This window comes from Hemicordylus capensis, chromosome 4 (genome assembly GCF_027244095.1).
Source record: "Hemicordylus capensis ecotype Gifberg chromosome 4, rHemCap1.1.pri, whole genome shotgun sequence".
Lineage (NCBI taxonomy): Eukaryota > Metazoa > Chordata > Lepidosauria > Squamata > Cordylidae > Hemicordylus > Hemicordylus capensis.
This window is the reverse complement of record NC_069660.1, coordinates 184,382,382-184,404,148: the sequence shown is the minus strand read 5'-3', so window position 1 is coordinate 184,404,148 and position 21,767 is coordinate 184,382,382. Positions and strand designations below refer to the sequence as shown.

At 44.8% G+C, this 21,767-nt stretch overlaps 1 protein-coding gene across 1 annotated transcript in view; it reads right to left on the bottom strand.

The window, feature by feature from the left end:
- Window positions 1–19,261, bottom strand: part of ANKRD33B (ankyrin repeat domain 33B) — a 57,866-nt gene extending 38,605 nt beyond the window's left edge. The window contains exon 1 of the mRNA XM_053248581.1: window positions 18,800–19,261. Within this exon, the coding sequence (XP_053104556.1) occupies window positions 18,800–19,261 (462 nt within the window). The remainder of the gene's footprint in view (window positions 1–18,799) is intronic.
- Window positions 19,262–21,767: the final 2,506 nt, after the last annotated feature.

The window sequence follows — 21,767 nt, the reverse complement described above, 5'->3', positions numbered from 1 at the left end:
TGAGATATTGCTTAAGTGTACGTCAGCCCAGTAACGTGTGCACACAAGTTGTGCAACTACACAAATTGTGCAATGCAAATCTTGGGCAAATGACAATACACAAGCAAACTTTGGGCAAATGATGATACATACCCCTGGACTGTATGTCTGCCAGTATAGCTAAAGTTAGTAAACAAAATCCAGATTATTCTTCTGCAGAAGTGCCAGATTTTCCATTATGGAAGGGGGTGTGGGCAAGTTTCAGTGATCTCCCTTTCTCTCTACAGTCACTTGTGCCTCCTGAAACCTTGTCTTCGAGAGTTGGGAGACTCTCAGGAAGATAGTTTCAGGAGGCACTGGCAGCTACAGGAGATAGCTGAAAAACACCCCTTTCAAAATGGAAAAAACCTGGCATGCCTGTGGAAGGTTAGTCTGGAAGTCAGCCAGTGGCTTTTTTTAGCATTCAATTATTATAAAACTTGGGGGGGAAATCCATGATATGATCAAGACAATTTGTCTTCTCAATATGAAATATATGGTTTAGTGTGGAGAATCTAACAGGTGAGCCTGTTTTTTCTGACCAAATTTCAGAAAATCTTGATGAAGAGTGACTGCATTGTTATGACATTTTAAGGTTTTCTTTGAACTAACCTTCACACTATTTCCACTAATTTTAATGGGTATCTAAAACACATCTTAAATTTATCCGGTTGGAAGTTTAGGTTGTCAAAAATTTAAAAGCCAGCATGCTGACTTACTAAGTCAGCCCTCAAAGACATATTTTCAAGGCATAGGGTGCCTTCAGAGGGAAGGAAAGATCCGCTAAAATTGCCTTGTGTGATCATCCATGCTGCTTTTGAGGCAGAACTCAGGTTTGCCTTGGTCAAGAAATGGTTAATAGGGTTTGTAAGTTGCCTTGTTGCTAATTGCAAGTTGTAAAATCATAAATTTGCTGACCTGGCTGGAATGTGAAAGGAGGCCTCTTTCCCTGTATCTCCTGATAGCCAAGTCTGCAAACTAACAGTTTCAAGGGCACAGCTGGACAAGAGAAAGATAGTGTTGCTTATCATGTGTAGAGTAGAAATGCTCCATTGTACTAGAGGAATGTATCCCATTGCAATAATTATAATATTTGTAATATGACAGTAAAGTGATGCTGACCAATGAAGATTGTATGCACTGAATGTAATTATTATGAGTATAAAATCTGGAACTGAAATGTAATCTGGTATCTCGGGCTTTGAAATCTATTTTCACCGAGATCTAATTGTCGACAATAAATCTGCTTTTCTCAACTGCTGGTGTCATCCTTCACTTGAGCTCGGGCTGGGGAATTCTGCTACATTTCTGGGGGCTCTTAAGTCCGGGATGAGGCAATTGCCTACCTGCTTTGAGTGAGTGTGGAGGGGGCGACAGCGACAGGCACCGTCGTTAATAGGGGCCAGGCGCGCCAGAGCTCATTTGAACTCTGCCCTGGTCGGTAGCGGTGCACGGGGCCCTCTCTCTCATCCTCAAGCTTGGTCGCACCAGCTGAGACAAACTAGAATAGGGAAACAGAGCTCCGTGCTACAGGAACCAGGTGAGCCACAGCGATATCGCACCGGGACACTGACCCCCCTCCTTAGAGGGGGAAGAAGGGATTGATCACCCCTTACGGAAGCTCGAGTAAACTCCAGAGGGGAGTTGAAACCGCTACCCAGGCTTGTGGTGGGAAGAAATAGCAGTGTGACTGGTTTGTGTGAATCTGATGGGCTGAGTCAGGACGACCCCTTCACAAGCGCATTTCCCAATCACGCGAGTGCATTTAGGTCGCTTACAGGGGCTTTTGAATCAGTTGTTCTGTCTGTCACCTATGTGTGTGAACTTGCCAGACCCCTTACTGGCAGTCTGTATACCCTTCCCTCCATTGTCTGTCTGGAATAGCTGTCTGAATTGTGGGTGGGAAACACACACACACCCAAGAGCACACCCCTAGACAGTATGCTGAAGAGCTTCAAGCCAGGCTTGGGGGGGCTCTGAGGGACTGGTGGCTACAGAGTCCCGAGAGCCAGAGGCCCAAGCCTGCCAGGACCGTGTGAAGCACTTGGGGATCCACATCCCCAAGGCCAGTGGGAATTAGGAACATGGTAGGAAGGAGGCAGTTACTTCTGCCCAACTCAGAGCCAGAAAGGCAGGAGATTATGGGATCATCTTGATCCTGGCCAACTGAAGATGTTAGTAACCCAGAAGCTGTGGAATGTAGTTACAGGGGAACCAGAACACCCAGACCAATACCGCTACATAGATTCCAGGTTGGTCCCTGTGACCAAATGCCCTTCCCCGTGGCTCAGGAGCTGTTGCAAGCAACAGGCAACCCTCTCTGTAGCCATGAGGGCAGAGGCCCAGGCAAGCAGGCTGGGACCATTTGCCCAGCAGAGATAGAGGTGTTTCAGGAGGCTTATTTGGTACATGTGATGTAAAGGCTGGTTAGATTGTTGGAAGCCAGATGGAAAGAGACTGGTTTAGGAAAGGAAAGGAAAGGAAAGGAAGGTTTGAGGTAATGAAGGTTTGGCATGCTGTTGGAGTTGCTTGTTGTGCAGCCAGGAAGGTAATGTTTGGGTGGTTATAGGATAAGGAGAGACAGGCAGAAGGTGGAGAAGCAGGGAAAAAGGAGAACAGAGAGAGGTAGGAAAGCAGCAGACAGGGGAGTGGAGACAGAAAGGAAGAGGAGCACGGAAAAGCTTGTGGCCAGAGGCAAGAGGCTAACCTTTTGCAGCCACCGTTTCAGATGGCATGGGTAAGTTGAGCAAGAGAAGGAACAGGCTAGGACGTAGAGGAGGGTCACTGGGAAGGAGGAGTGCCCCAAGAGAAAACGGGAACTCCTGTCTGGGAGGCCAGTGGTCACAACACAAACCTGGCAGAAGGATGCCACAGGGACAGGTGTTGGAAGACCACCATCACAGGGGGCCCCGAGAGGCAGGAACCAGGAGACTTTGTCAGCCTGGCCTCTCCAAGGAGGGCTAGGACAGACCGCTTACCATCAGCACAGAGGGCCAGATGAGACACAGTAAGGAGATCTTCTGCCTCCCCAAGGTTGTTTGGTGTTCCCAGCAAGTGGCTGTTATGCACTGCAGGGGCCACCAAAGGGGGGATGGCAGGGAGGCACAAGGCAACAGGAGGGCTGACCAGGCAGCCCAAGAGTGGCTGAGGGTCTGCAAGCAGATCCAGCCCGACAGGGGATCCTGTTGTTCAAACCCCCAGATCTCTGGGACTCACAGCACCCAGAACACCCAGAGAATGAAACCAGATGGCTGAGTCATGAGCCAGGGACTGGGTCTGGTTCCTTCAGCCAGACAACAGGCAGGTAGTGCCCAGGGGTCGGGACACATTTTGGTAGAACACTACCATCAGTCCATCCACAGGGGAAGAAATGGCCCTAGAAAGGCTACTGAAGGAGCCCCTACATGTCTGCAACGTGTCTGCTTAGTGGAAAAAGCTTGTGCACGTTACGTGACATGTGCCAGGATAGGGGCCCGTTGTGCTCCTTGGGGCTCAAGCAGTAGAGGCAGCTCTAATTGAGTATATCCAAATTGACTTCACTGATTTCCCGGGGTAGGGACAGTTCACCAAGTCCCTGCATCTGCTCACACCAGCACGAGGTGTTGAAGCGTTCATTACATGCATAGGAAAAGGAGAGAGAGATCACTGGGGCCCTGCTGGAAGAGGTCATACCAAGATTTGGCCTCCCCATGACGTTCTGAGCCCTCGCTTGTGGCCAGAATCATCCAGCAGGTAGCCCAGGCTCTCCAATTACCTGGAAACTCCACACGAGCTGTAGGGCCCAGATCCTCAGTAAGAGTGAAATGCATAAACAGGATGATTAAGACCCAGCTGGTTAAATCATGCCAGGAGACCCACCTGACCTGGCAAATTGCTCCCGAGCGTCCTTTCCCGCATCAGGGCCACTCCAGTTAAATCCACAGACATCTCCCTGTTGAGGCCCAGTATGGGATGCTGCCACCCATTGTTTCTTGAGTGACCCCTGATCTGACCCAACTGGGGAACACTAGAGTGGCAGGCCAGATCCGACAGCTGGGAAGCCAATTCAGGGACCAAAAACCATGGATCCAGGAACAAATCCCAGTCTCCTTGTTGCCACAGTGCAACCGTTTTGGCCAGGGGACCGAGGCAGGCTCTCGGGCCCCTCTGATGGGACCTCATACAGTTCCATTGGCCACACAGATGGCTATCAAGGTGGAGGGGATTGCTGCCTGTATCCACTGGTCCTGCCTAAAATTAGCACCGCATGAGTGGACCACTGAATCAGTTCTAAAAGCCACTCCAACTCCGACTTCGCTGCAGGTGCCCTCAAACCCCAGGCCAACCCGAAGGAACTGAGGCGGAAGGCGAGACCTCTGCTCCCCACCGACCGGGACTGGTGGTGGACACAGGTCAAAGACCGTGGGTGTCGGCTCTCTGCTTCAATCCCACCGGAACTGGATTGTTGCACAGAGTGAAGAAAGAAGAACCAGCATCACCAGACCCCATGACCAGCTCTCCCGGTCTATCTTCAGTTACTGTAACCTCACATTCCGCTCCCCCAGGCTCCCCAGAGATCCTAGTGTCTGTTAGGGTCAAGTGGGCAGGCAGTGCACCCATCTATAACTATGCCTTTGTTTCACAGCTGCCGGACCCTTCCCCAACTCAGCTTTCTGACCTTATACTTAATCTCCGGCCTGTCCCTCCCGGAGCAAGAGTCAGGGCCCAAAGGGGGGTGCAACCCTTGCTTGCGGATTACAACTGATGGCTGGAAGATCACTCAGACGTTGGTCTATCACAGCTCATACAGTTGCAACGGCACTAGCTCGGCCTGCCGCCACACTAACACCACTTACCAGGTGTGCACAGAGGCCGGCTCCACAGTCTGCCACACCCCAGGCAGGCAGACCAGGTGGCAGCTCCAGTTGTATGGGCCAGATTCGGGAATGGGAGCTACCGCCTATAACCGACTCCTGAGGTATACTACCGTGCCTTCCTATAGCCAGGACAACCCTCTGACCCTTTGCTTCGACACTTGTCATGCCACAGACCAGGACCCGGCTGGGACATACTGTGGAGGGGTAGAATGGGCAAGAACCTACCGCACAGCCAGATTCTATGTAGGTTTCCACAGGGCCACTCTGAATAGGGCTCCTGCTCGGTCTGGGAAGTGGGACACAGATCGCCAGAGGTGGGTGAACACCTTGGGAGGCAAGGTTACCTATGGCCAGACAAAACCAGACTGCAAACACCATCACTGCACCCCCCTCTGCCTCAGAATCACTCCTAACCAGGCCAAGAGTTCCTGGGTGCCAGTAGGAGAAGGAAATTATGAGGCTGAGGTTAGCATGGGAGTCCATGTTCCTGGGGCCAGAGATCCAACCGGCCAAGTCCGGTTCCTGATGAAAGGGAACTGGGAGAAACCCACTGAACACCTTGTCCACACTACGTTCTGGAAGGAGATGGGCACAACCGTGGAAGTGCCAGCTGTTACCAAGAACCTGTTTGTGGACTTAGCAGAGCGAGTAGCCCTAAGCTTGAGTGTGACAAACTGCTATGTTTGTGCAGGCACCAAGATGGGCGAACAGTGGCCCTGGGAGGCACGGGAGGTGGATTATGTCAACATAAGCAGAAGCCCGAATCTAACATGGACAGATCATCAGCGCCCCACCCAGTGGGCCCTCCAGAACTCCATCATAGGGTCCAGATGTTTTATTCGCCCGGCTGGGCAGAAATATAACATCTCCACAGGGACCCTAGCCTGTGAGGCAGGGATGGTCTGCAATACCACTAGGAAGTGGATAGACTTCAATCATGCAGGCTCCAAGACCCCCTCTAATCCTTACAATCAGACTACCTAGAAGAGCCTATATGATCTCTGGGAGGACCCCTGTGGGACCTCCAGCTCTTGGGAGGCTCCAGACCACCTGTACTGGATTTGTGGGACAGCTGCCTATGTCAGTTTGCCTCCAACTTGGGCAGGAACCTGCGTGCTGGGCACGATCAAACCCAGCTTTTTCCTCTTACCCATAAGGGCAGGCGAACGACTAGGAGTCCCAGTCTATGAGAGCAGAGGGTGAACCAAGTGGGGTATTGGTTCACCTCTGAGAATAGGAAACTGGAAGGACAACAAATGGCTCCTAGAGCAGATAATACAGTATTATGGGCCTGCTACTTGGGCTCAAGATGGAAGTTATGGGTACAGAACCCCCATATACATGCTCAACCGTATTATAAGGCTACAAGCAGTGCTTGAATTAATTACAAATGAGACCTCCTTGGCTCTCAGCCTCCTAGCCACAACCAACACCCAGCTTCGCACAGCAGTGTACCAGAACCGCCTAGCACTTGACTATCTGCTAGCAATGGAAGGTGGTGTGTGTGGCAAATTCAACCTGTCTAATTGTTGTATTCAGATCAATGACCAAGGGAAGGCCATAGAGGAGATCACTGACCGCATGCGCAAGCTAGCGCATGTTCCTGTCCAGACCTGGCAAGGCCTAGACACCCCTGATTGGTTTGAAGGTTGGTTTGAGTACTTTGGAGGTTTGAAAACATTGGTGAGGGGAATTCTGATATTGCTTTTTGGTTGTTTGTTGATACCTTGTTTATTACCCTTGTTTATCTCCTTGGGACGAGAGGCCCTCGAGAAAATAGTGGCACGGAAGACAGCTGTGCATGTCTTGCCCTTATACCATGCACTGTCCAGAAGGGACAGAAGGTTTTAAGTGCCACACAGGTGTGGCAAAGGGGGGAAATGAGACAGAACTCAGGTTTGCCTTGGTCAAGAAATGGTTAATAGGGTTTGTAAGTTGCCTTGTTGCTAATTGCAAGTTGTAAAATCATAAATTTGCTGACCTGGCTGGAATGTGAAAGGAGGCCTCTTTCCCTGTATCTCCTGATAGCCAAGTCTGCAAACTAACAGTTTCAAGGGCACAGCTGGACAAGAGAAAGATAGTGTTGCTTATCATGTGTAGAGTAGAAATGCTCCATTGTACTAGAGGAATGTATCCCATTGCAATAATTATAATATTTGTAATATGACAGTAAAGTGATGCTGACCAATGAAGATTGTATGCACTGAATGTAATTATTATGAGTATAAAATTTGGAACTGAAATGTAATCTGGTATCTCAGGCTCTGAAATCTATTTTCACCAAGATCTAATTGTCGACAATAAATCTGCTTTTCTCAACTGCTGGTGTCATCCTTCACTTGAGCTCGGGCTGGGGAATTCTGCTACATTTCAATCTGGAACGCAGCAAATGTGTGCATGCATCTTTTGATGCATGCATGCTTCATAAGTCAGGTTGTCAGCCAAAGACATTGCAAGGATGTGCCTTCAGCGGATCTTGAGAAAATTCATTATGTATTTCTAATGTTAGGACATTCCAAATTTTTTGTTTTAAATTATTCACTTAACTAAGAGAAGGCAGTGCAACTTCTGTGTTGGTCAATTAAGGTGCAATAGTGGAAGCTTCAGAGGAAATGAATGCGTAATGTAAGAATTCTTGATCTTTAGACTAAAGGTAAGCATTGTAAAACACATAACTTGGATTTTAGGAAAGCTGATTTTAGTGCATTCAGAGAAGCACTAGGTAGGATTCCGTAGCTAGATAAACTAATGGAGGAAGTTACACAAAATGGATGGGAGTTCCTGGAAAAGATATTACTAAAGGCACAAGCACAAACAATTTGAATGAGCAATGCTGCTGCCACCAAACTGCTCTTCCTCCTCTCATTCAGGTATATGTCTGCTCCCAGCAAGGCAGGGGGTGAGGAATGGAACAAAAGGAAGGGTGTGGGTCTTCCAAACATCTTTTCAAAAGGTAGACATACCTGAGCAAGCCCTTTTCCCCCTCTTAGCATCCCTCACTAGCCTCAGCTTCCAATAAGAGCTCCTTACTCATGGGGATGGGGCTGTAGCTCAGTTGTAGAGCATCTGCTTGCATGCAGAAGGTCCCAGGTTCAATCCCTGACATTCCAGGTAGTGCTGAGAAAGGCTCCTACCTGGCTGAAACTGCCAGTCTGTGTAGTAGACAATACTGATCTAGATGCACCAATGGCCTGACTTTGTATAAGGCAGCTTCCTATGTATTGCCACCAAGATGAGGGGCAGGATATAGGGTCTCACAGGGGATCAGTGGCTTCATGGGGAGAAGCTTCAGATTCTGTAGCATTCCCAAAGATAGCAGCAGCAGCATGCCCAAGTCCAGATGTTAAACTGGGCTCAGCTGGTGGTGGTAGGGAGCGATTCCTCCCCCTTTATAATTACTCAATTTGCCAAGCCCAGTTCCAAATCAAACCAATGGGAATTCATTCACAGCTAGTGTTGAATAGTCAACTGATAATACACAAAGTGAATTAGCCCTATAAGGTGTATTTCTAAGAGCATGATAATAGAATATCGTGCTAGGAATACTAGCATAATATCGCCTACACACACACACACACACATCACATGAAGAAGAAAAAATTAAAAGGGGAATATAGGTCAGTTTAGCCAAGTCCTTGAGATAACACACTGGCTAATATCCTGACCTATGATGCTCCAGTTAAACTGGTGTAGCACCTGTGCTTCTGAAGAGTTCCAGACTAACACAGCACCAGTATGTGTGTGAATTTCAGTGACTTCCTCTTCCCCTGGAAGCCCTTCATATCACCTGAAAATATGTCCCTGAAGGCTGCATGACCTTCAGGGACACATTTTTGGGTGGCACAGAGCACTCCTGGGGAAGGGGAGGTAGTTGAAATTTGCCCCCACCATGAGCCAGCAGTGGAGCTAAGTTAATTGAACTTTGCAGAAGCACTAATGCTTTTCTCATTGCACCAGTGCTTGCTTAGTCAGGATGTTGGCCTCTGAGTGTAAACTCAGTTCAGGCTATAACCCCCACCCCCACCAAACTATGAAAACTATAAGCAATTTATCAAAAATAAATTCCTACAAGCTTTAATCACATCTTGCTAATTGAAGACAACTGTTTCAGGTACAATTACAGACTAAGCATAATCTTGATTGCAATGTTAAGAATCTTTAAACAATACCGTTTGATCTGGTAGTATGTTCTGTGTTGCATGCACAAATCCTCTCTCTGCTTGGTTCATGGTCTTTATCTTTGGAGCTCTCAAGCAAAATTCAAGTTAAAAAATCTTACCCTATTTCAGCAACATATTAATTGGCTAGAGCCAAGATTTCACAAGCTTTCAAGTGCTTACTTTTTTTCAATTTGTAATTACAATAGTTCTTTGTTTACTTTGTTAGTGTGCAGAATAATGTATACCTATGAGGTTTTAATATGTCTGTGGTCCTCTCCAGTATATTGCTTCATAGGCTTATGTTTAGCAGCAGGTAACTAATAACAAAGTAGTTCAAAAGAAATGCTGAACAACAACTTCACAATTCACCTTTCATAGATTTTTTAAAGTAGCAGTTCCAACTCTTTATATTTTTAATACAGAGAATTACAATTCTCATTCATTAAAAGAAAATGTTATATCAATATGTAGGAAAAAGCATCCCCAATATGCATATACTACCATGTATAAAGAACACACACATGATGAAAGCAACAATTGGCTGTATGTGCAAGTGGCAGAGTTGATAAAAATCAATGGGCTTTTTTAAAATAAAAAAACCAGATTTTTAAATTTTAAATTGGATTTTAATTTAAAATAATCATTGAAAAAGAACCTAGGTCAAAGATACCATCATGAAAGTTAATCATAACTTCTAATTATATTATATAAACATGTTAACAGGAATATATGGGGGTGAGAGATAACAGACTTGATCAATCCAATACTTCAGGTGGTATACACACACACACACACACACACACACACCCTTGCCCCCTTCAAGTGCAAAGACATTAGAGCCATTCACATGTTATGTTCAATGCTCAAACGAGTATATAATGCTTTACACAGGCACAGTGATTCACATGTTATGCTGAAGTAGGTACAGAAGTACACTTCCTGTCTGTTCCATGCATTTGAAGGGTTTGTATCCAGGTTCACTTTTAAAATGAATCCAGGTACAATCATTCACATAAACATGTATACACGTGTACAAACAACTGTACACTCATACAGCATAGTGCCTGAATTGGGCTAAAGGAGGACAGTGCATGAATAGAGGATTTGCAGGGATAGAGTAGATATGAACAAGGAGTAGGAGTCTGGATACAAATGCAAGGGATTGGGGAGGGGAACAGAAAGTGAAACCAAAAGTGAACACAACATGTTCATGCAATTCTGAGGAAACATTTTCTAAGTGTATCCTCTATTTTAGAAGGGAAACAACTATCATGGCAGCAGACCGTAAAAAAGACCCCACTTGGGAATATTTTAATAAAGTTCTTGTACCTGTGGATAAGACAGGGATACAAGTGAAATGCAAAAAGTGCAGCAAAGAAATGCAAGACTTGAATGCCTGAATGAAGCAGCATTATAATATACCTATTATAGTGTGTACCTATCTTCTGAAAATGAAAATTACATCTATCCCTGAATATTAAGGTTATATTACAGGTGAAACTCGGAAAATTAGAATATCGTGCAAAAGTCCATTAATTTCAGTAATGCAAATTAAAAGGTGAAACTGATATATGAGACAGACGCATTACATGCAAAGCAAGATAAGTCAAGCCTTAATTTGTTATAATTGTGATGATCATGGCGTACAGCTCATGAAAACCCCAAATCCACAATCTCAGAAAATTAGAATATTACATGGAACCAAGAAGACAAGGATTGTAGAATAGAACAATATCGGACCTCTGAAAAGTATACAGTGTACTGTGCTTGATTGGCCAGCAAACATGCCTGACCTGACCCCATAGAGAATCTATGGGGCATTGCCAAGAGAAGGATGAGAGACATGAGACCAAACAATGCAGAATTGCTGAAGGCCGCTAATGAAGCATCCTGGTCTTCCATAATACCTCATCAGTGCCACAGGCTGATAGTATCCATGCCACGCCGCATTGAGGCAGTAATTGCTGCAAAAGGGGCCCAAACCAAGTACTGAATACATATGCATGCTTATACTTTTCAGAGGTCCGATATTGTTCTATTCTTCAATCCTTGTCTTCTTGGTTCCATGTAATATTCTAATTTTCTGAGATTGTGGTTTTGGGGTTTTCATGAGCTGTACGCCATGATCATCACAATTATAACAAATTAAGGCTTGACTTATCTCGCTTTGCATGTAATGCATCTGTCTCATATATCAGTTTCACCTTTTAATTTGCATTACTGAAATTAATGGACTTTTGCACGATATTCTAATTTTCCGAGTTTCACCTGTACACAACAAGAATGTACTTTTACTAGAAAATAATAATTAAATAGAATCTTCCTGACTAGTTATTTAAATCAAATCAACCCTAGCTTGTGGTTTCCTAACACATGAACACATGGCAAAAAAGACACGTGCATTCTTCACACTTAACAAAAGCAAGTGGTGGGCACACTTTTTCTACATGGAGTAAGGATGTAAATGTTTTAAAAATGTGAATTGCCATCTATCTATCAATTACATAGGTTTTAAAAAGTTACCAACTGCTGAAATATTTAACATTCAGCATAGCAAGCTTTACTTTAAAAAGGGAACTCCTTCCATTAGGAAAACCCCCTCCAATGGCAAAGAAAGAGAAAAGTTTCAATATATTTTACCTAATGTCCTGCACCTTAAGTGGCGCAGCAGGGAAATGCTTGACTAACAAGCAGAAGGTTGCCAGTTCAAATCCCCACTGAACTATGGGCAACACTTATATCAGGCAGCAGCAGCGATATAGGGAAATGCTGAAAGGCATCATCTCATATTGCATGGGAGAAGGTAATGGTAAACCACTCCTATATTCTTCCAAAGAAAACCACAGGGCACTGTAGGTGCCAGGAGTCGAAATAGACTTGACGGCACACTTTACCTTTACCTTTAATGTCCACATTAAAAGCATGTTTAAAATGTATGGAATGCTTGCTTCAATAAATTCAGTTCCACTGTGATGGAAATTACATCACCTTTTGGTAGCATTAGCAACATCATGTAGATTATTACCTATTTTCAGAAACTAACAACGTGTATCCAGGCATTAAGCAGGAAGGTGAAGCGATCAATGAAGTGATCCAACTTGGTCATTTAAATGTTTACGAAACTGCTAACCAGGAAGGTTCATCTTAATGGTTAAACATTTGTTAACATCCTTAACATGGAAGTAATATTTTGTAATTAAAATGTTGTGCATCAAGCAGTAATATTTATCTATCATATTTTTATACCGCCTGATATGTATATCTCTAGGTGGTGTACAAAATTTAAAATATTTTAAAGTCACAAATTAAAATACATGACAATAAAAACAATAGAATAAAATTATTTAAACAGGTTTTTTAAAAAATATTAAAATTATTAAAATTAATATAGCCCATATATTGGGCTATATGGGCCAGTTGTCTGGCTCCGTAAGAAGTCATTTCCTGTGTCCAGAACTATACACAGTATTCAAATTTAGAGTGCACCATAGATTTATATAATGGCATTCTAACAATTGCTGTTTTCACTTTCCCTCTAATAATTCCACATTTTGAAATTGCTACAAAATAGAAGTAATTAATTCAATGATTTAAAAAAAAAAAACACCTATGAGCTCTTTTCTGGGCACTTAGAACCAATTTAGCAAGTTGCATACTAAGATATAGATATATAGACATACACACACACAATGCAGAGGCATAGCAAGGCTGGAATGGGCCCTGGGATAGAAAATGATGATGGGCCCCAGCCCCTCCTCCAACTTCTTTAAAGAGGCGCAAGAGGGCGAGCAAAGATGGGGAACTTTTGTTCCACCCTCACCCTGCCCTCCTTCAGTTGTAACTATGTCCCTGATGGGTTTTATTTTCTTTCATCCATAGAAATCAGTGGAACCATTCACTACTACAAGAGAAAATAAAGGAGCTTCAAATGCCTCATGATATTCAGATTGCAGCCACTTCACTTTCTGCCATTAAAATGAATTACTCCCACTGACTATAGGACTACAATTTAAAATGTCATTGAAACTTCCCCCACTTCAACAACCCCCGTGTCAGGGGAAATTAGAAATAAGAACTTAACAAATAAATATAAATTTCTGCATGATTTACTTTTGTACTAAATAAGTTTAAGCCATTTTAAAGTCTCAAGTTAAAAGTATTTTTAAAAGTTGAAGCATTTTTAAAAACCGCCCTGTCAACTTTGGTAATCTTGTGACATTATTTGTTATAATGGTGGTGGGGGTACTATCCAATTGGGTCTTTAGTATAGGATTGTCAAACTTGTTCACTCACTCTTTGCAAGGGGTTCACTTGACACTGCCATCCTTTTGTTGTCAACCTGTGCTTAGATAATCATTTATTAACAGAGAACATCTGTCATTTTTAAAATCAGCAATAAGCTGCATAATGATTGCACATGTGGACTATTGTTAGTGCTAGTGTTCCATCTTTTTTTTTTTAGAGGAACATGTGCAGCTTCAACAGACCACAATAGAAACAAGAAGAGTAAGAGGGGGAGGATTGTTCTACTAAGTCTCCCAAACCTGCAATATTTACTGCATCCAAAATCCATATGGCACAATTTAGCTACACGTAAGCACTTTTAGGTGCCACTGATTTCAGTGGCAGACAGTTAAGCACATGCTTAATTATCCCACTGACTCTAATGGGATAGGATAGTGCTTACTTTTGGCTGGCTTATAACCATAATTTTTATTTATTTTCAAGATGTTTATCGTGGCTTTTCCACAACAAGCTGATTTACAGAAATAAGAACAATGAATATAGAAGAGGAAAGGGTACAGTTCATAAACCAAATATTCATGAAATAGTTCTTATAACAAGAAATAGTTCTTATATTCAGAAGAGTAATCATGTCTGAAATTAAAACTTAAAGAATCTTCTTGATGACATTACTATGAAATTGATCAAAACAATTTCTACTCTAATATAATGTTTTTGCTCAATGTAATTCAGGAAGAAGCTAATTGGGAACATTACCATTGTTTTGTGTTTTACACCCCACATAATATTTCTTTGAACTATGGTGCAGTACATTGATAATACCAGGGGAAATGCTTAAGCATAAACAATGGTATTGTATGTCAATTACTACTGAAGTAATGTGCACATAGATGTGTTATAACTATGGGCATGGTTTCAAGGTGCGTGATGATACAACTTTCTGGATCTAAGCAGATCTGGTTCAAATCAGTGCCTGGATGGGAGAATACATGGGATCCTATGAACATTGCCTTTTGTTCCATGGGGGAAAGGCAGAATATATACAAATAAATCCATATACATTGGAGTATGTGAGAGGGAGTAATCAAATCTGTTTAGAACATGGTGTCAGTGGTAAACAAATAAGAAATAATTGAAGAGGTGTAAGGATTAGGAACTGAATGTCAGGATATTTGTCTGATGTGGACTTGGAATGGGAAGACAGAAAGAAAAATTAAGAGTTATTAGAAACAATGGGATGAATCCCAACTAGTGTTTGTGCAAGCAAAGCAGTTCCGTTTGTGCATAGGGGAGTATTTGCTGAATCCCCCTCCATTTGCAGCCCTCTGTGTGATACGCCACACTTTTCTTTAGGGTCCTCCCTCAGTATAGGCTTTTGGTGGGCTGAACAGAAAAGTAAGAAAGAAACCCCATTTCATCAGTGGCAATGCACTCACAGTTCCCTGGATACAAGCCTTTATATATATAAATATTTAATTTGGATAGCCATTTAGAAGCTGCTAGTCAGTGGTGTGTGATAGGATTTCTGCATTAGTAGTGCGTTAGATGAGTAGAATAAAAGAGCTATAGTTGGAGTGGGTATCCAAGGACATACAAGACAGTTGTCTGTAGAGCCATGATTGCAGGCGGGTGATCACTGATATGTAAGTAGTTGGTAGTCTGAGTTACATGTAGGACAGAATGTTAATGGTGTGGGAATAACTGCAGTCTATTGCAGTTGCCTTCCTTTCCTGCATTACCATAATCCTTGTCAGAAAAGAACAGGCAGCAATACCCTAACATATTAGCAGGGGTGTATCTAGGGTAGGGCAGGTAGGGCACGTGCCCCGGGCACCATTTGAAGGGGGCGCCAGTTTTTCAAATTAATTTCTTTTGGGGGGAAATGGCTGCCAAAAACAAAATGGCCACCGCACATGCTCAAATGGCCTCTGTGAGGCCCCAGGCCATGCCAGGCCTTGCAGAGGCCATTTGAGCATACACGGTGGCCATTTTGTTTTCAGCGGCCTTTTTAAAAAAAAAAATTAAAAATGGCCACTGCACATGCTCAAATGGTCCCTGTGAGGTCCTAGAGGCCAGCAGGGGGAGGGGGGACCTTTGCAAAAAAAACCCCATGGCCTTTAGGAAGCCCCCCGAAGGGGCTACAGGTAAAAACATTTTTTAAAAAATTAATATAATATAAGTCACTGTACACATATTCAGTTTGGCACTATGTACAGAGAATCAGGGCTTGTGAATACTGAGCTGAAGCTTATGAGCTAGGATTGTATTCATTTGCTCTTACTTTGCTTCTTGTGATAAGTGAGTTAAATGTGATGAATTAATATTATGGCTATTAATGGTGAGTTTGTCTTTGAATCAGTGTGAAATCCTTAGTATTAAGGCCCACTGGGAGTTTCTTACTCTTCTCTCATTTCAACTGCCTTTCTGGAATACTAGAATATATTCCAAGCAGTGACACAGTTTACTCTGCATAGCCTTTAATTATTTTCAGAGTATCTGGGAAAAGTCAAATTTTCCATTTATTTTTAAAACTTATGTAATAGTGATGCTACAATGCATAGTAGAGAATTAGACAGACACTTCTGTTTAGTTTTCCAAGTACACCTCCACATAGTATTTGGGTATTTCATGATCCCCAGCACACTGAAATTTGTAGTTTTCCAGCATTTTTTGGTCTGGCTACGTCCACTGCTAAATAGTTTTTGAACTATTAAAAGATTAACAAGCTTGACTTGTATTTTTCAGCTGATATTATGGTAATATGATATTATCTGAAAGATGGGTGTCGGATGTTTGGACAGGGGGCGCAATTTCAGTGCTTGCCCTAGGCGCTATTTTCCCTAGATATGCCTCTGCATATTAGACACGTCTTAACAGTCTCATCACTCTGTACTCACAATTGGGGGTGGGGGTGGAGTTAAAGCCTAATTTTAAAAGGAGTGGATTCTCATCCTCTGACCCATTCAGTGCATGTTTGTGAAGTGAGGCATCTAATCCATCTGTGGCCCAATTTTCTTCATTTTGTTGATGTAGTAAAGTTATCAGAGAACTCACTTCTGTGATGGAAATTCTTCTTGTGAATGAACCTCTTCACAGTGACAGGTAATATGAGAGAGGCAGGCTTGAGGCTTGCTTCACAAATTATCCTGGAAGAATGGCTGACATCAGGAACCATACTGCATGGGGTTCTTCTCTCCATAATATTAGCTGCTCATGTAAACCTCAGCCATGTGGTTCAAGACAATTTTGACCGCAGTAGAAAAACCATCAGTTCTGAAGAGACTTCCCTGGCATGATTAACGTTAGCTCAAATCACGTAAGCACTACTTCATTCGAGTGGCTAGCCACTTGAAGAGGTGCCCACTTATCTGAGGTACCTACACAGTGACAGGTATCCCATGACATTAAAATGTCAAGTAGGTTTCATGGGATGGTAAATATTGTTACCATGTAGGAGATGCAGTCATGAGCTATGAGGCTGGTCTACATATTTTATCATATGGAGACTGCTGGATATGGTCTCTGCCATACAGTACCTCCTCAAACCTGCATCATCACACTAGCACAAGGGCTAGCATTGGCAAGGAGATGCTCTGTGTGGGACAGTCCATAAAGCAAGTCATGAATCAAAGGGAAGGAGAGGGTAGTAAAATTGTGGAAAAGGAGGAACTGGGTATTAGTCAAAATGTGAAGTTATGGTGGGACTAAAAGACTTTAAACGTGTGGTATACTTTATGTGCTGAAGAATTAGGGAGACTGATACAATAGCATAGCCAGCAGAACGGCGGCCTGTGTTCCTGTCTGTTGGCACATGTTGCATGCCCCGCGATCACCAGAGGGCCACACCAGCCCTCTGGATCCCAGCCCTTCAGAGAGGGAGAGAAAAGGAAATAAATGCACCCAACCAACAAAACTGGCTGGAAATGCAATCCAGAGGGCTGGGGCAGGCCCTTCAGCAATTGGGCCATGGCCCTTTTGCATTTGACATCATGCACAAGGAGGGCTCTGGCGACACTTCTGATCGGTGGCCCAGGTTCTTTGAACCCTACCGCTCAATGGTGGCTATGCTCCTAGACTGATAGTAAGCATTATGGATGCAACAGAAGATGTTTCCAGCAGTGTCTGAATGATAATCATAACATATAAATGAATGTACATTCAGTCTGTGAAAGTGGTGCAATTTGGGAGGGGGGGGAATTACCTCATAGCAGTTTTTCTCTCATTTTTTCCTTGTGGCAGTGAAGTCTTTGACACTGATTGATTGAACTGGTGTGAAAGCATGGAATGCTAAATAGATTGCAGTTCATAGGAGCCAGACAAGGGTTAATCAGAGAATGGGCTCTAAAAAATGTCTTCCAGATTAGGATATGTTAGTGAGGAGTAGGAGAGGAGTGCTAGGGAAGCAAGTGACAGAGTGGCTCAGGGGTCAAAAGAAACGTGTGGCAGGTGGCATTGAAGAAAGGAGGAGTGCTGGAGAAAGTAGGGCTGGGGCAGGCCCAGGAGGCTTGTGGAGCTGGGGACAATAGGTGGATGGTATAGGGTCACTGTTCCCCCTAAGGCCTGTGCACGTGCTCACAGGTGTGCACACACTGCCTTGATATTGCCGCCCAGAACAAAACTCATTCTGCAAAGAGATGAAAAAAAATTAGAGGGACCACTGCATAGGATTGCTAGATGCAGACCCTGACCAGAGGTGCACCTAGGTAATTTTGGAGCCTGCCCTGGACCTAAAGGCCTTTTAAGCATCATCCCCTTACACACATGCACATACCCCATGACACACACAGTATTTTTAACACTGGGTTCTTGAGGGCACAAACAGCAACCTAACAAGAATGTAAGAACAGCAAATATGCCTTAGCATAAATAATTCAACTTAACATATTCCCATCCCACATATTTCTTTCCCCTCTCCCCCCTCTGTTGGTGGAGGGGGTGGGTAGGGAAAGCATAAAGGCACATCAACCACACATCCCAGGATAGACTAAAGAGGACTTGGGGGCCCCCAGGGCGTGTGGTGACCCTGGACTTCCAATCCGAATTCCAGGGGTAAGAGCGCCTCTGACCCCAAAGGCAGAATTCTGGCAGGTATGACTTCTATTATTACTGCAACATATGGCAATCCTAAAGGCTATCAAGGGCAAAAAAATGGGTGGGTGACGTCTACATTTCACATGTGAGTACGAATTAACAAGTCAGTTCTTGGGCTTCAGGGTTCTCATCAACAAGAACGGTGTGACTCCCACCAGTGTCACTTAGGGAATCAGGCACGGGGTGATGGTTATTCTGAGCTGACCAATGCCGACTACTCTACATGGTGTCTGAAGTGAACCTGGGGGCGGGGGGGATAAATGCTGCCATGGAGCGAGGGCAGAGGTGGACGGACGCCTCAGGGCAGGGGCTGTCCTAGGTGAGCAGCAGTGAGCCCGCCGCCTCTCTCCCTCGCTCCCGCCCCTTTTAGGACCCCGCCCGCCGTCCCCGACGTGGGGGGGCTCTGTGTGTGAGGTGCTTCTCTCTCACCCGCTTGTTGCGGTCGGTCTCCTTCGCCTCGTCGTCCTCTATTCCTTGGCGAATGAGCGCCCGCAGGGCGAGGACATTGTTGGTGCAGCAGGCTCGGAAGAGGGTGAGCGGCTCCGGGCTGTCGGAAGGGTCCGACTCGCCCAGCGACCAGTCGTCCTCGTCGTCGTCGTGGTCGGCCAGCGGGGGGTAGAAGGAGTCGTCGGAAGCGATGCTGCGCGTGTCCGGCAGCTCCGAGAAGTCCTCGTACTCCTCATAGTCGCCTTCGTCGCCCTCCGCCTCTCCTCTTCCTGACTGCTCGGCTCGCGTGATGAGGGGGCTGGTGGTGTGGTTGCCGCCGCCGCCTAGATTCTTCTCCGCTTCAGCTCCCGGTCCTTGCTCCGAGGGAGGCAGTTGCAACAGCTTCCCTGCTATGGGACCCCGGCTCTCCCCGCCCCCCTTCCCATCCCCGGTCAGGAGCACCATCGTCGCCCCCCTTCGCAGGGGCAGGCGAGACACTCGCTCTTAGACCTCGCTTTTTCCCGCCCAGACTGCAGCGGGGTGGGTGTTTTGTTTTTACCTCGGGGAGCAAAACGGCACCCCTGAGCACCCAGCACCGGCCAGATACATGCACGTGCAAACCCAGCTAAAGTCTCGGGGAGAAAACTGGGGGGAACCGGCAACACGCACCCATCTACATACAGAGAGAAGCCCCTAGCTGAAATCTGAAAGAGGAATGAGGTCCCCCCATTCTTCACACCCACACATATGCCAGCTCTGGAAAGACGAGGGAGCTGAGCCTCAAATTTTCTAAGACCTCGAGAAACACAACTTAGCTAATGCCAAAGTTAAAAACGGTTTCCATGAGCTGTCGCAAACAAAAACACGCACTCACACACACACGGTCACCAGGCTGAGGGGCTAAAGGAACAAGTGGTCCTTCAGTACAGAATCACGCCCACATAATCCAGCTGAGATCTAGAGGAAGAAAGGAGACCCCAGTATAGCGTAGGCACTATATTTATACGGCACTACTTAAAACTCAAGTAAAAAACTTAACTCCCTCAGTGTACAGAACAAATCCCATTCACAAAGGACAGTACAAATCGAAGGTTTTCAAAGTACTGACACCTAATACAGCCCACTTCAAAAGTAGTATATCAAGTTTTCGCCACAATAGAATAAAGAGGGCACCCTAATATATTGAGATTCACATATCGCAACAAATAATCTAGACCAGCTCTCAGCCAAAGGTATCTGAACGGCAAACACATGACTCGTCCATCCTAATTTAGGACTCCAACTTCCATTCAAATAAGAATAGGGGTGAGGGTGGGAGGGAGTCTCTTCTGGCATTTACAAGCGCACACAATTCCTGGACTTGAGCGTTTGGGGAGACGAAGCAGTTTACGTCAGGGGCATTGCCCCAGCCTCGGAGTAATCGGGGCAGCGCTGTTCTCACCCCACTTCTTCCTTTCCCATGGTATCTGACTGATGCTTGTGGGTGGGAGCAGTGGGAAGTTTAGGGAAACATCAGAGGAAACCCCCCTACTAATCCTGCCTACGCGCAGTTACAAAAGTGGGCGGGAAAGGGGAATCCAGACGAGTTGCTTCTTGAGAAGAGCAGAAAAAAACGGTCAATCAAGCAATTTGCTGACAGCAGAGCAGCGGTAGGAGCTTCTTCCTCTTGTTTTTGGGACGCTCTCTCTTTCTGAGGAAAATCAGCGACTCACGCTATCTGATTTCCAGTCGTGATCCAGCTTTTGGACATGATGCTTTGCAAAGCTTCTTAACAACCCGCTTTCCCCCGAAAGTATGACTTATAGCCAGGAGGATGGATCACATGCTTTTCCCGCCAGAAAGAGAAACCAGATTGTTTGGGTTCTTCCACCACACAAGCGCACCAAAAGGGGAGCAGCTGAAGTAAGGTCCTGCCGGAGTTTTCGAAACAACTCTACCGCTAGCACCTTTCTCGGAACGATCAGGAGCAGAGCAAACACTCTCCACGCGGTTGCTTCCATTCACAAAGTCGCCCTCTGTTCTGTCGGGGGTGGGGATCCACGATGATAACAGTGCCAGTGATCGATCCTATTCCAGCTATGGCTTGGGAAAGGCTGCGAGGAAGGGGGAAACGACTGACACGTTTAGTAAACTCCTGGCAGTGACTCCTAATCCGATCACCAGAAGATTGAGGCTCCAGCTTATCATGTTGACATCAGAGACACATTTGCAAAGCGATTTACATGCAGCTGTCCATGTCGGTTTTTAAGCACCAGCGAAGAAAATCGCTATTGACAGGTAAGTAGTTTGAATTCCCGGATGAACACCTTCAACTTCCTTACCTCCTCTGGGCTATTCCTTCTTTTCTCCTCAGTTAAGTGGTTTGTCGACATTTATGGCTTCGATTATAACACACGCCCCGCCTCCGGTCACCGGTGTTCCTTCGACTCAATGTCAGCTATTTCCATACTTTGTGAGCGGTGAGTGTGACGGGGGACAGTCGGGGAAAGATTAAATTAAATATACAATGAACTGCCGATCAGTTGCTGAACACAGCTTTTTTCAGGAACCCAAATGATCGGCATTGCGATGAGGAACTTCTAATAACTGCGCGTTAATATCTTTGTAAATAAGTACAAATACATTCATGTATATTGGTATACACGTTAACCTTATTTTAGTGGGCAACATCTAATTTGACATGATTTGGACACATAGCTTAGTCTGGATGTTGCCAGTGTTTTTTGTTTAAAATATATTGTCATTTAGTATAGTTCAGGAATGAAAGATGCATTTAAAAATAAGCGTGCACAGACTATGGTATTGGGCTCCAAATCAGTTATCAAGTTCAAATTAATAAACTCCTTTAAATAGTCACACAACCTATTAAATTCAAAATCACTGATCTTTAACTGAGGCAGATTGAAAAGTTGGCACTGATTCTTTCTGCCTTTATTTAGCAGATATTTGACCAAACCAATACAGCTGTAGA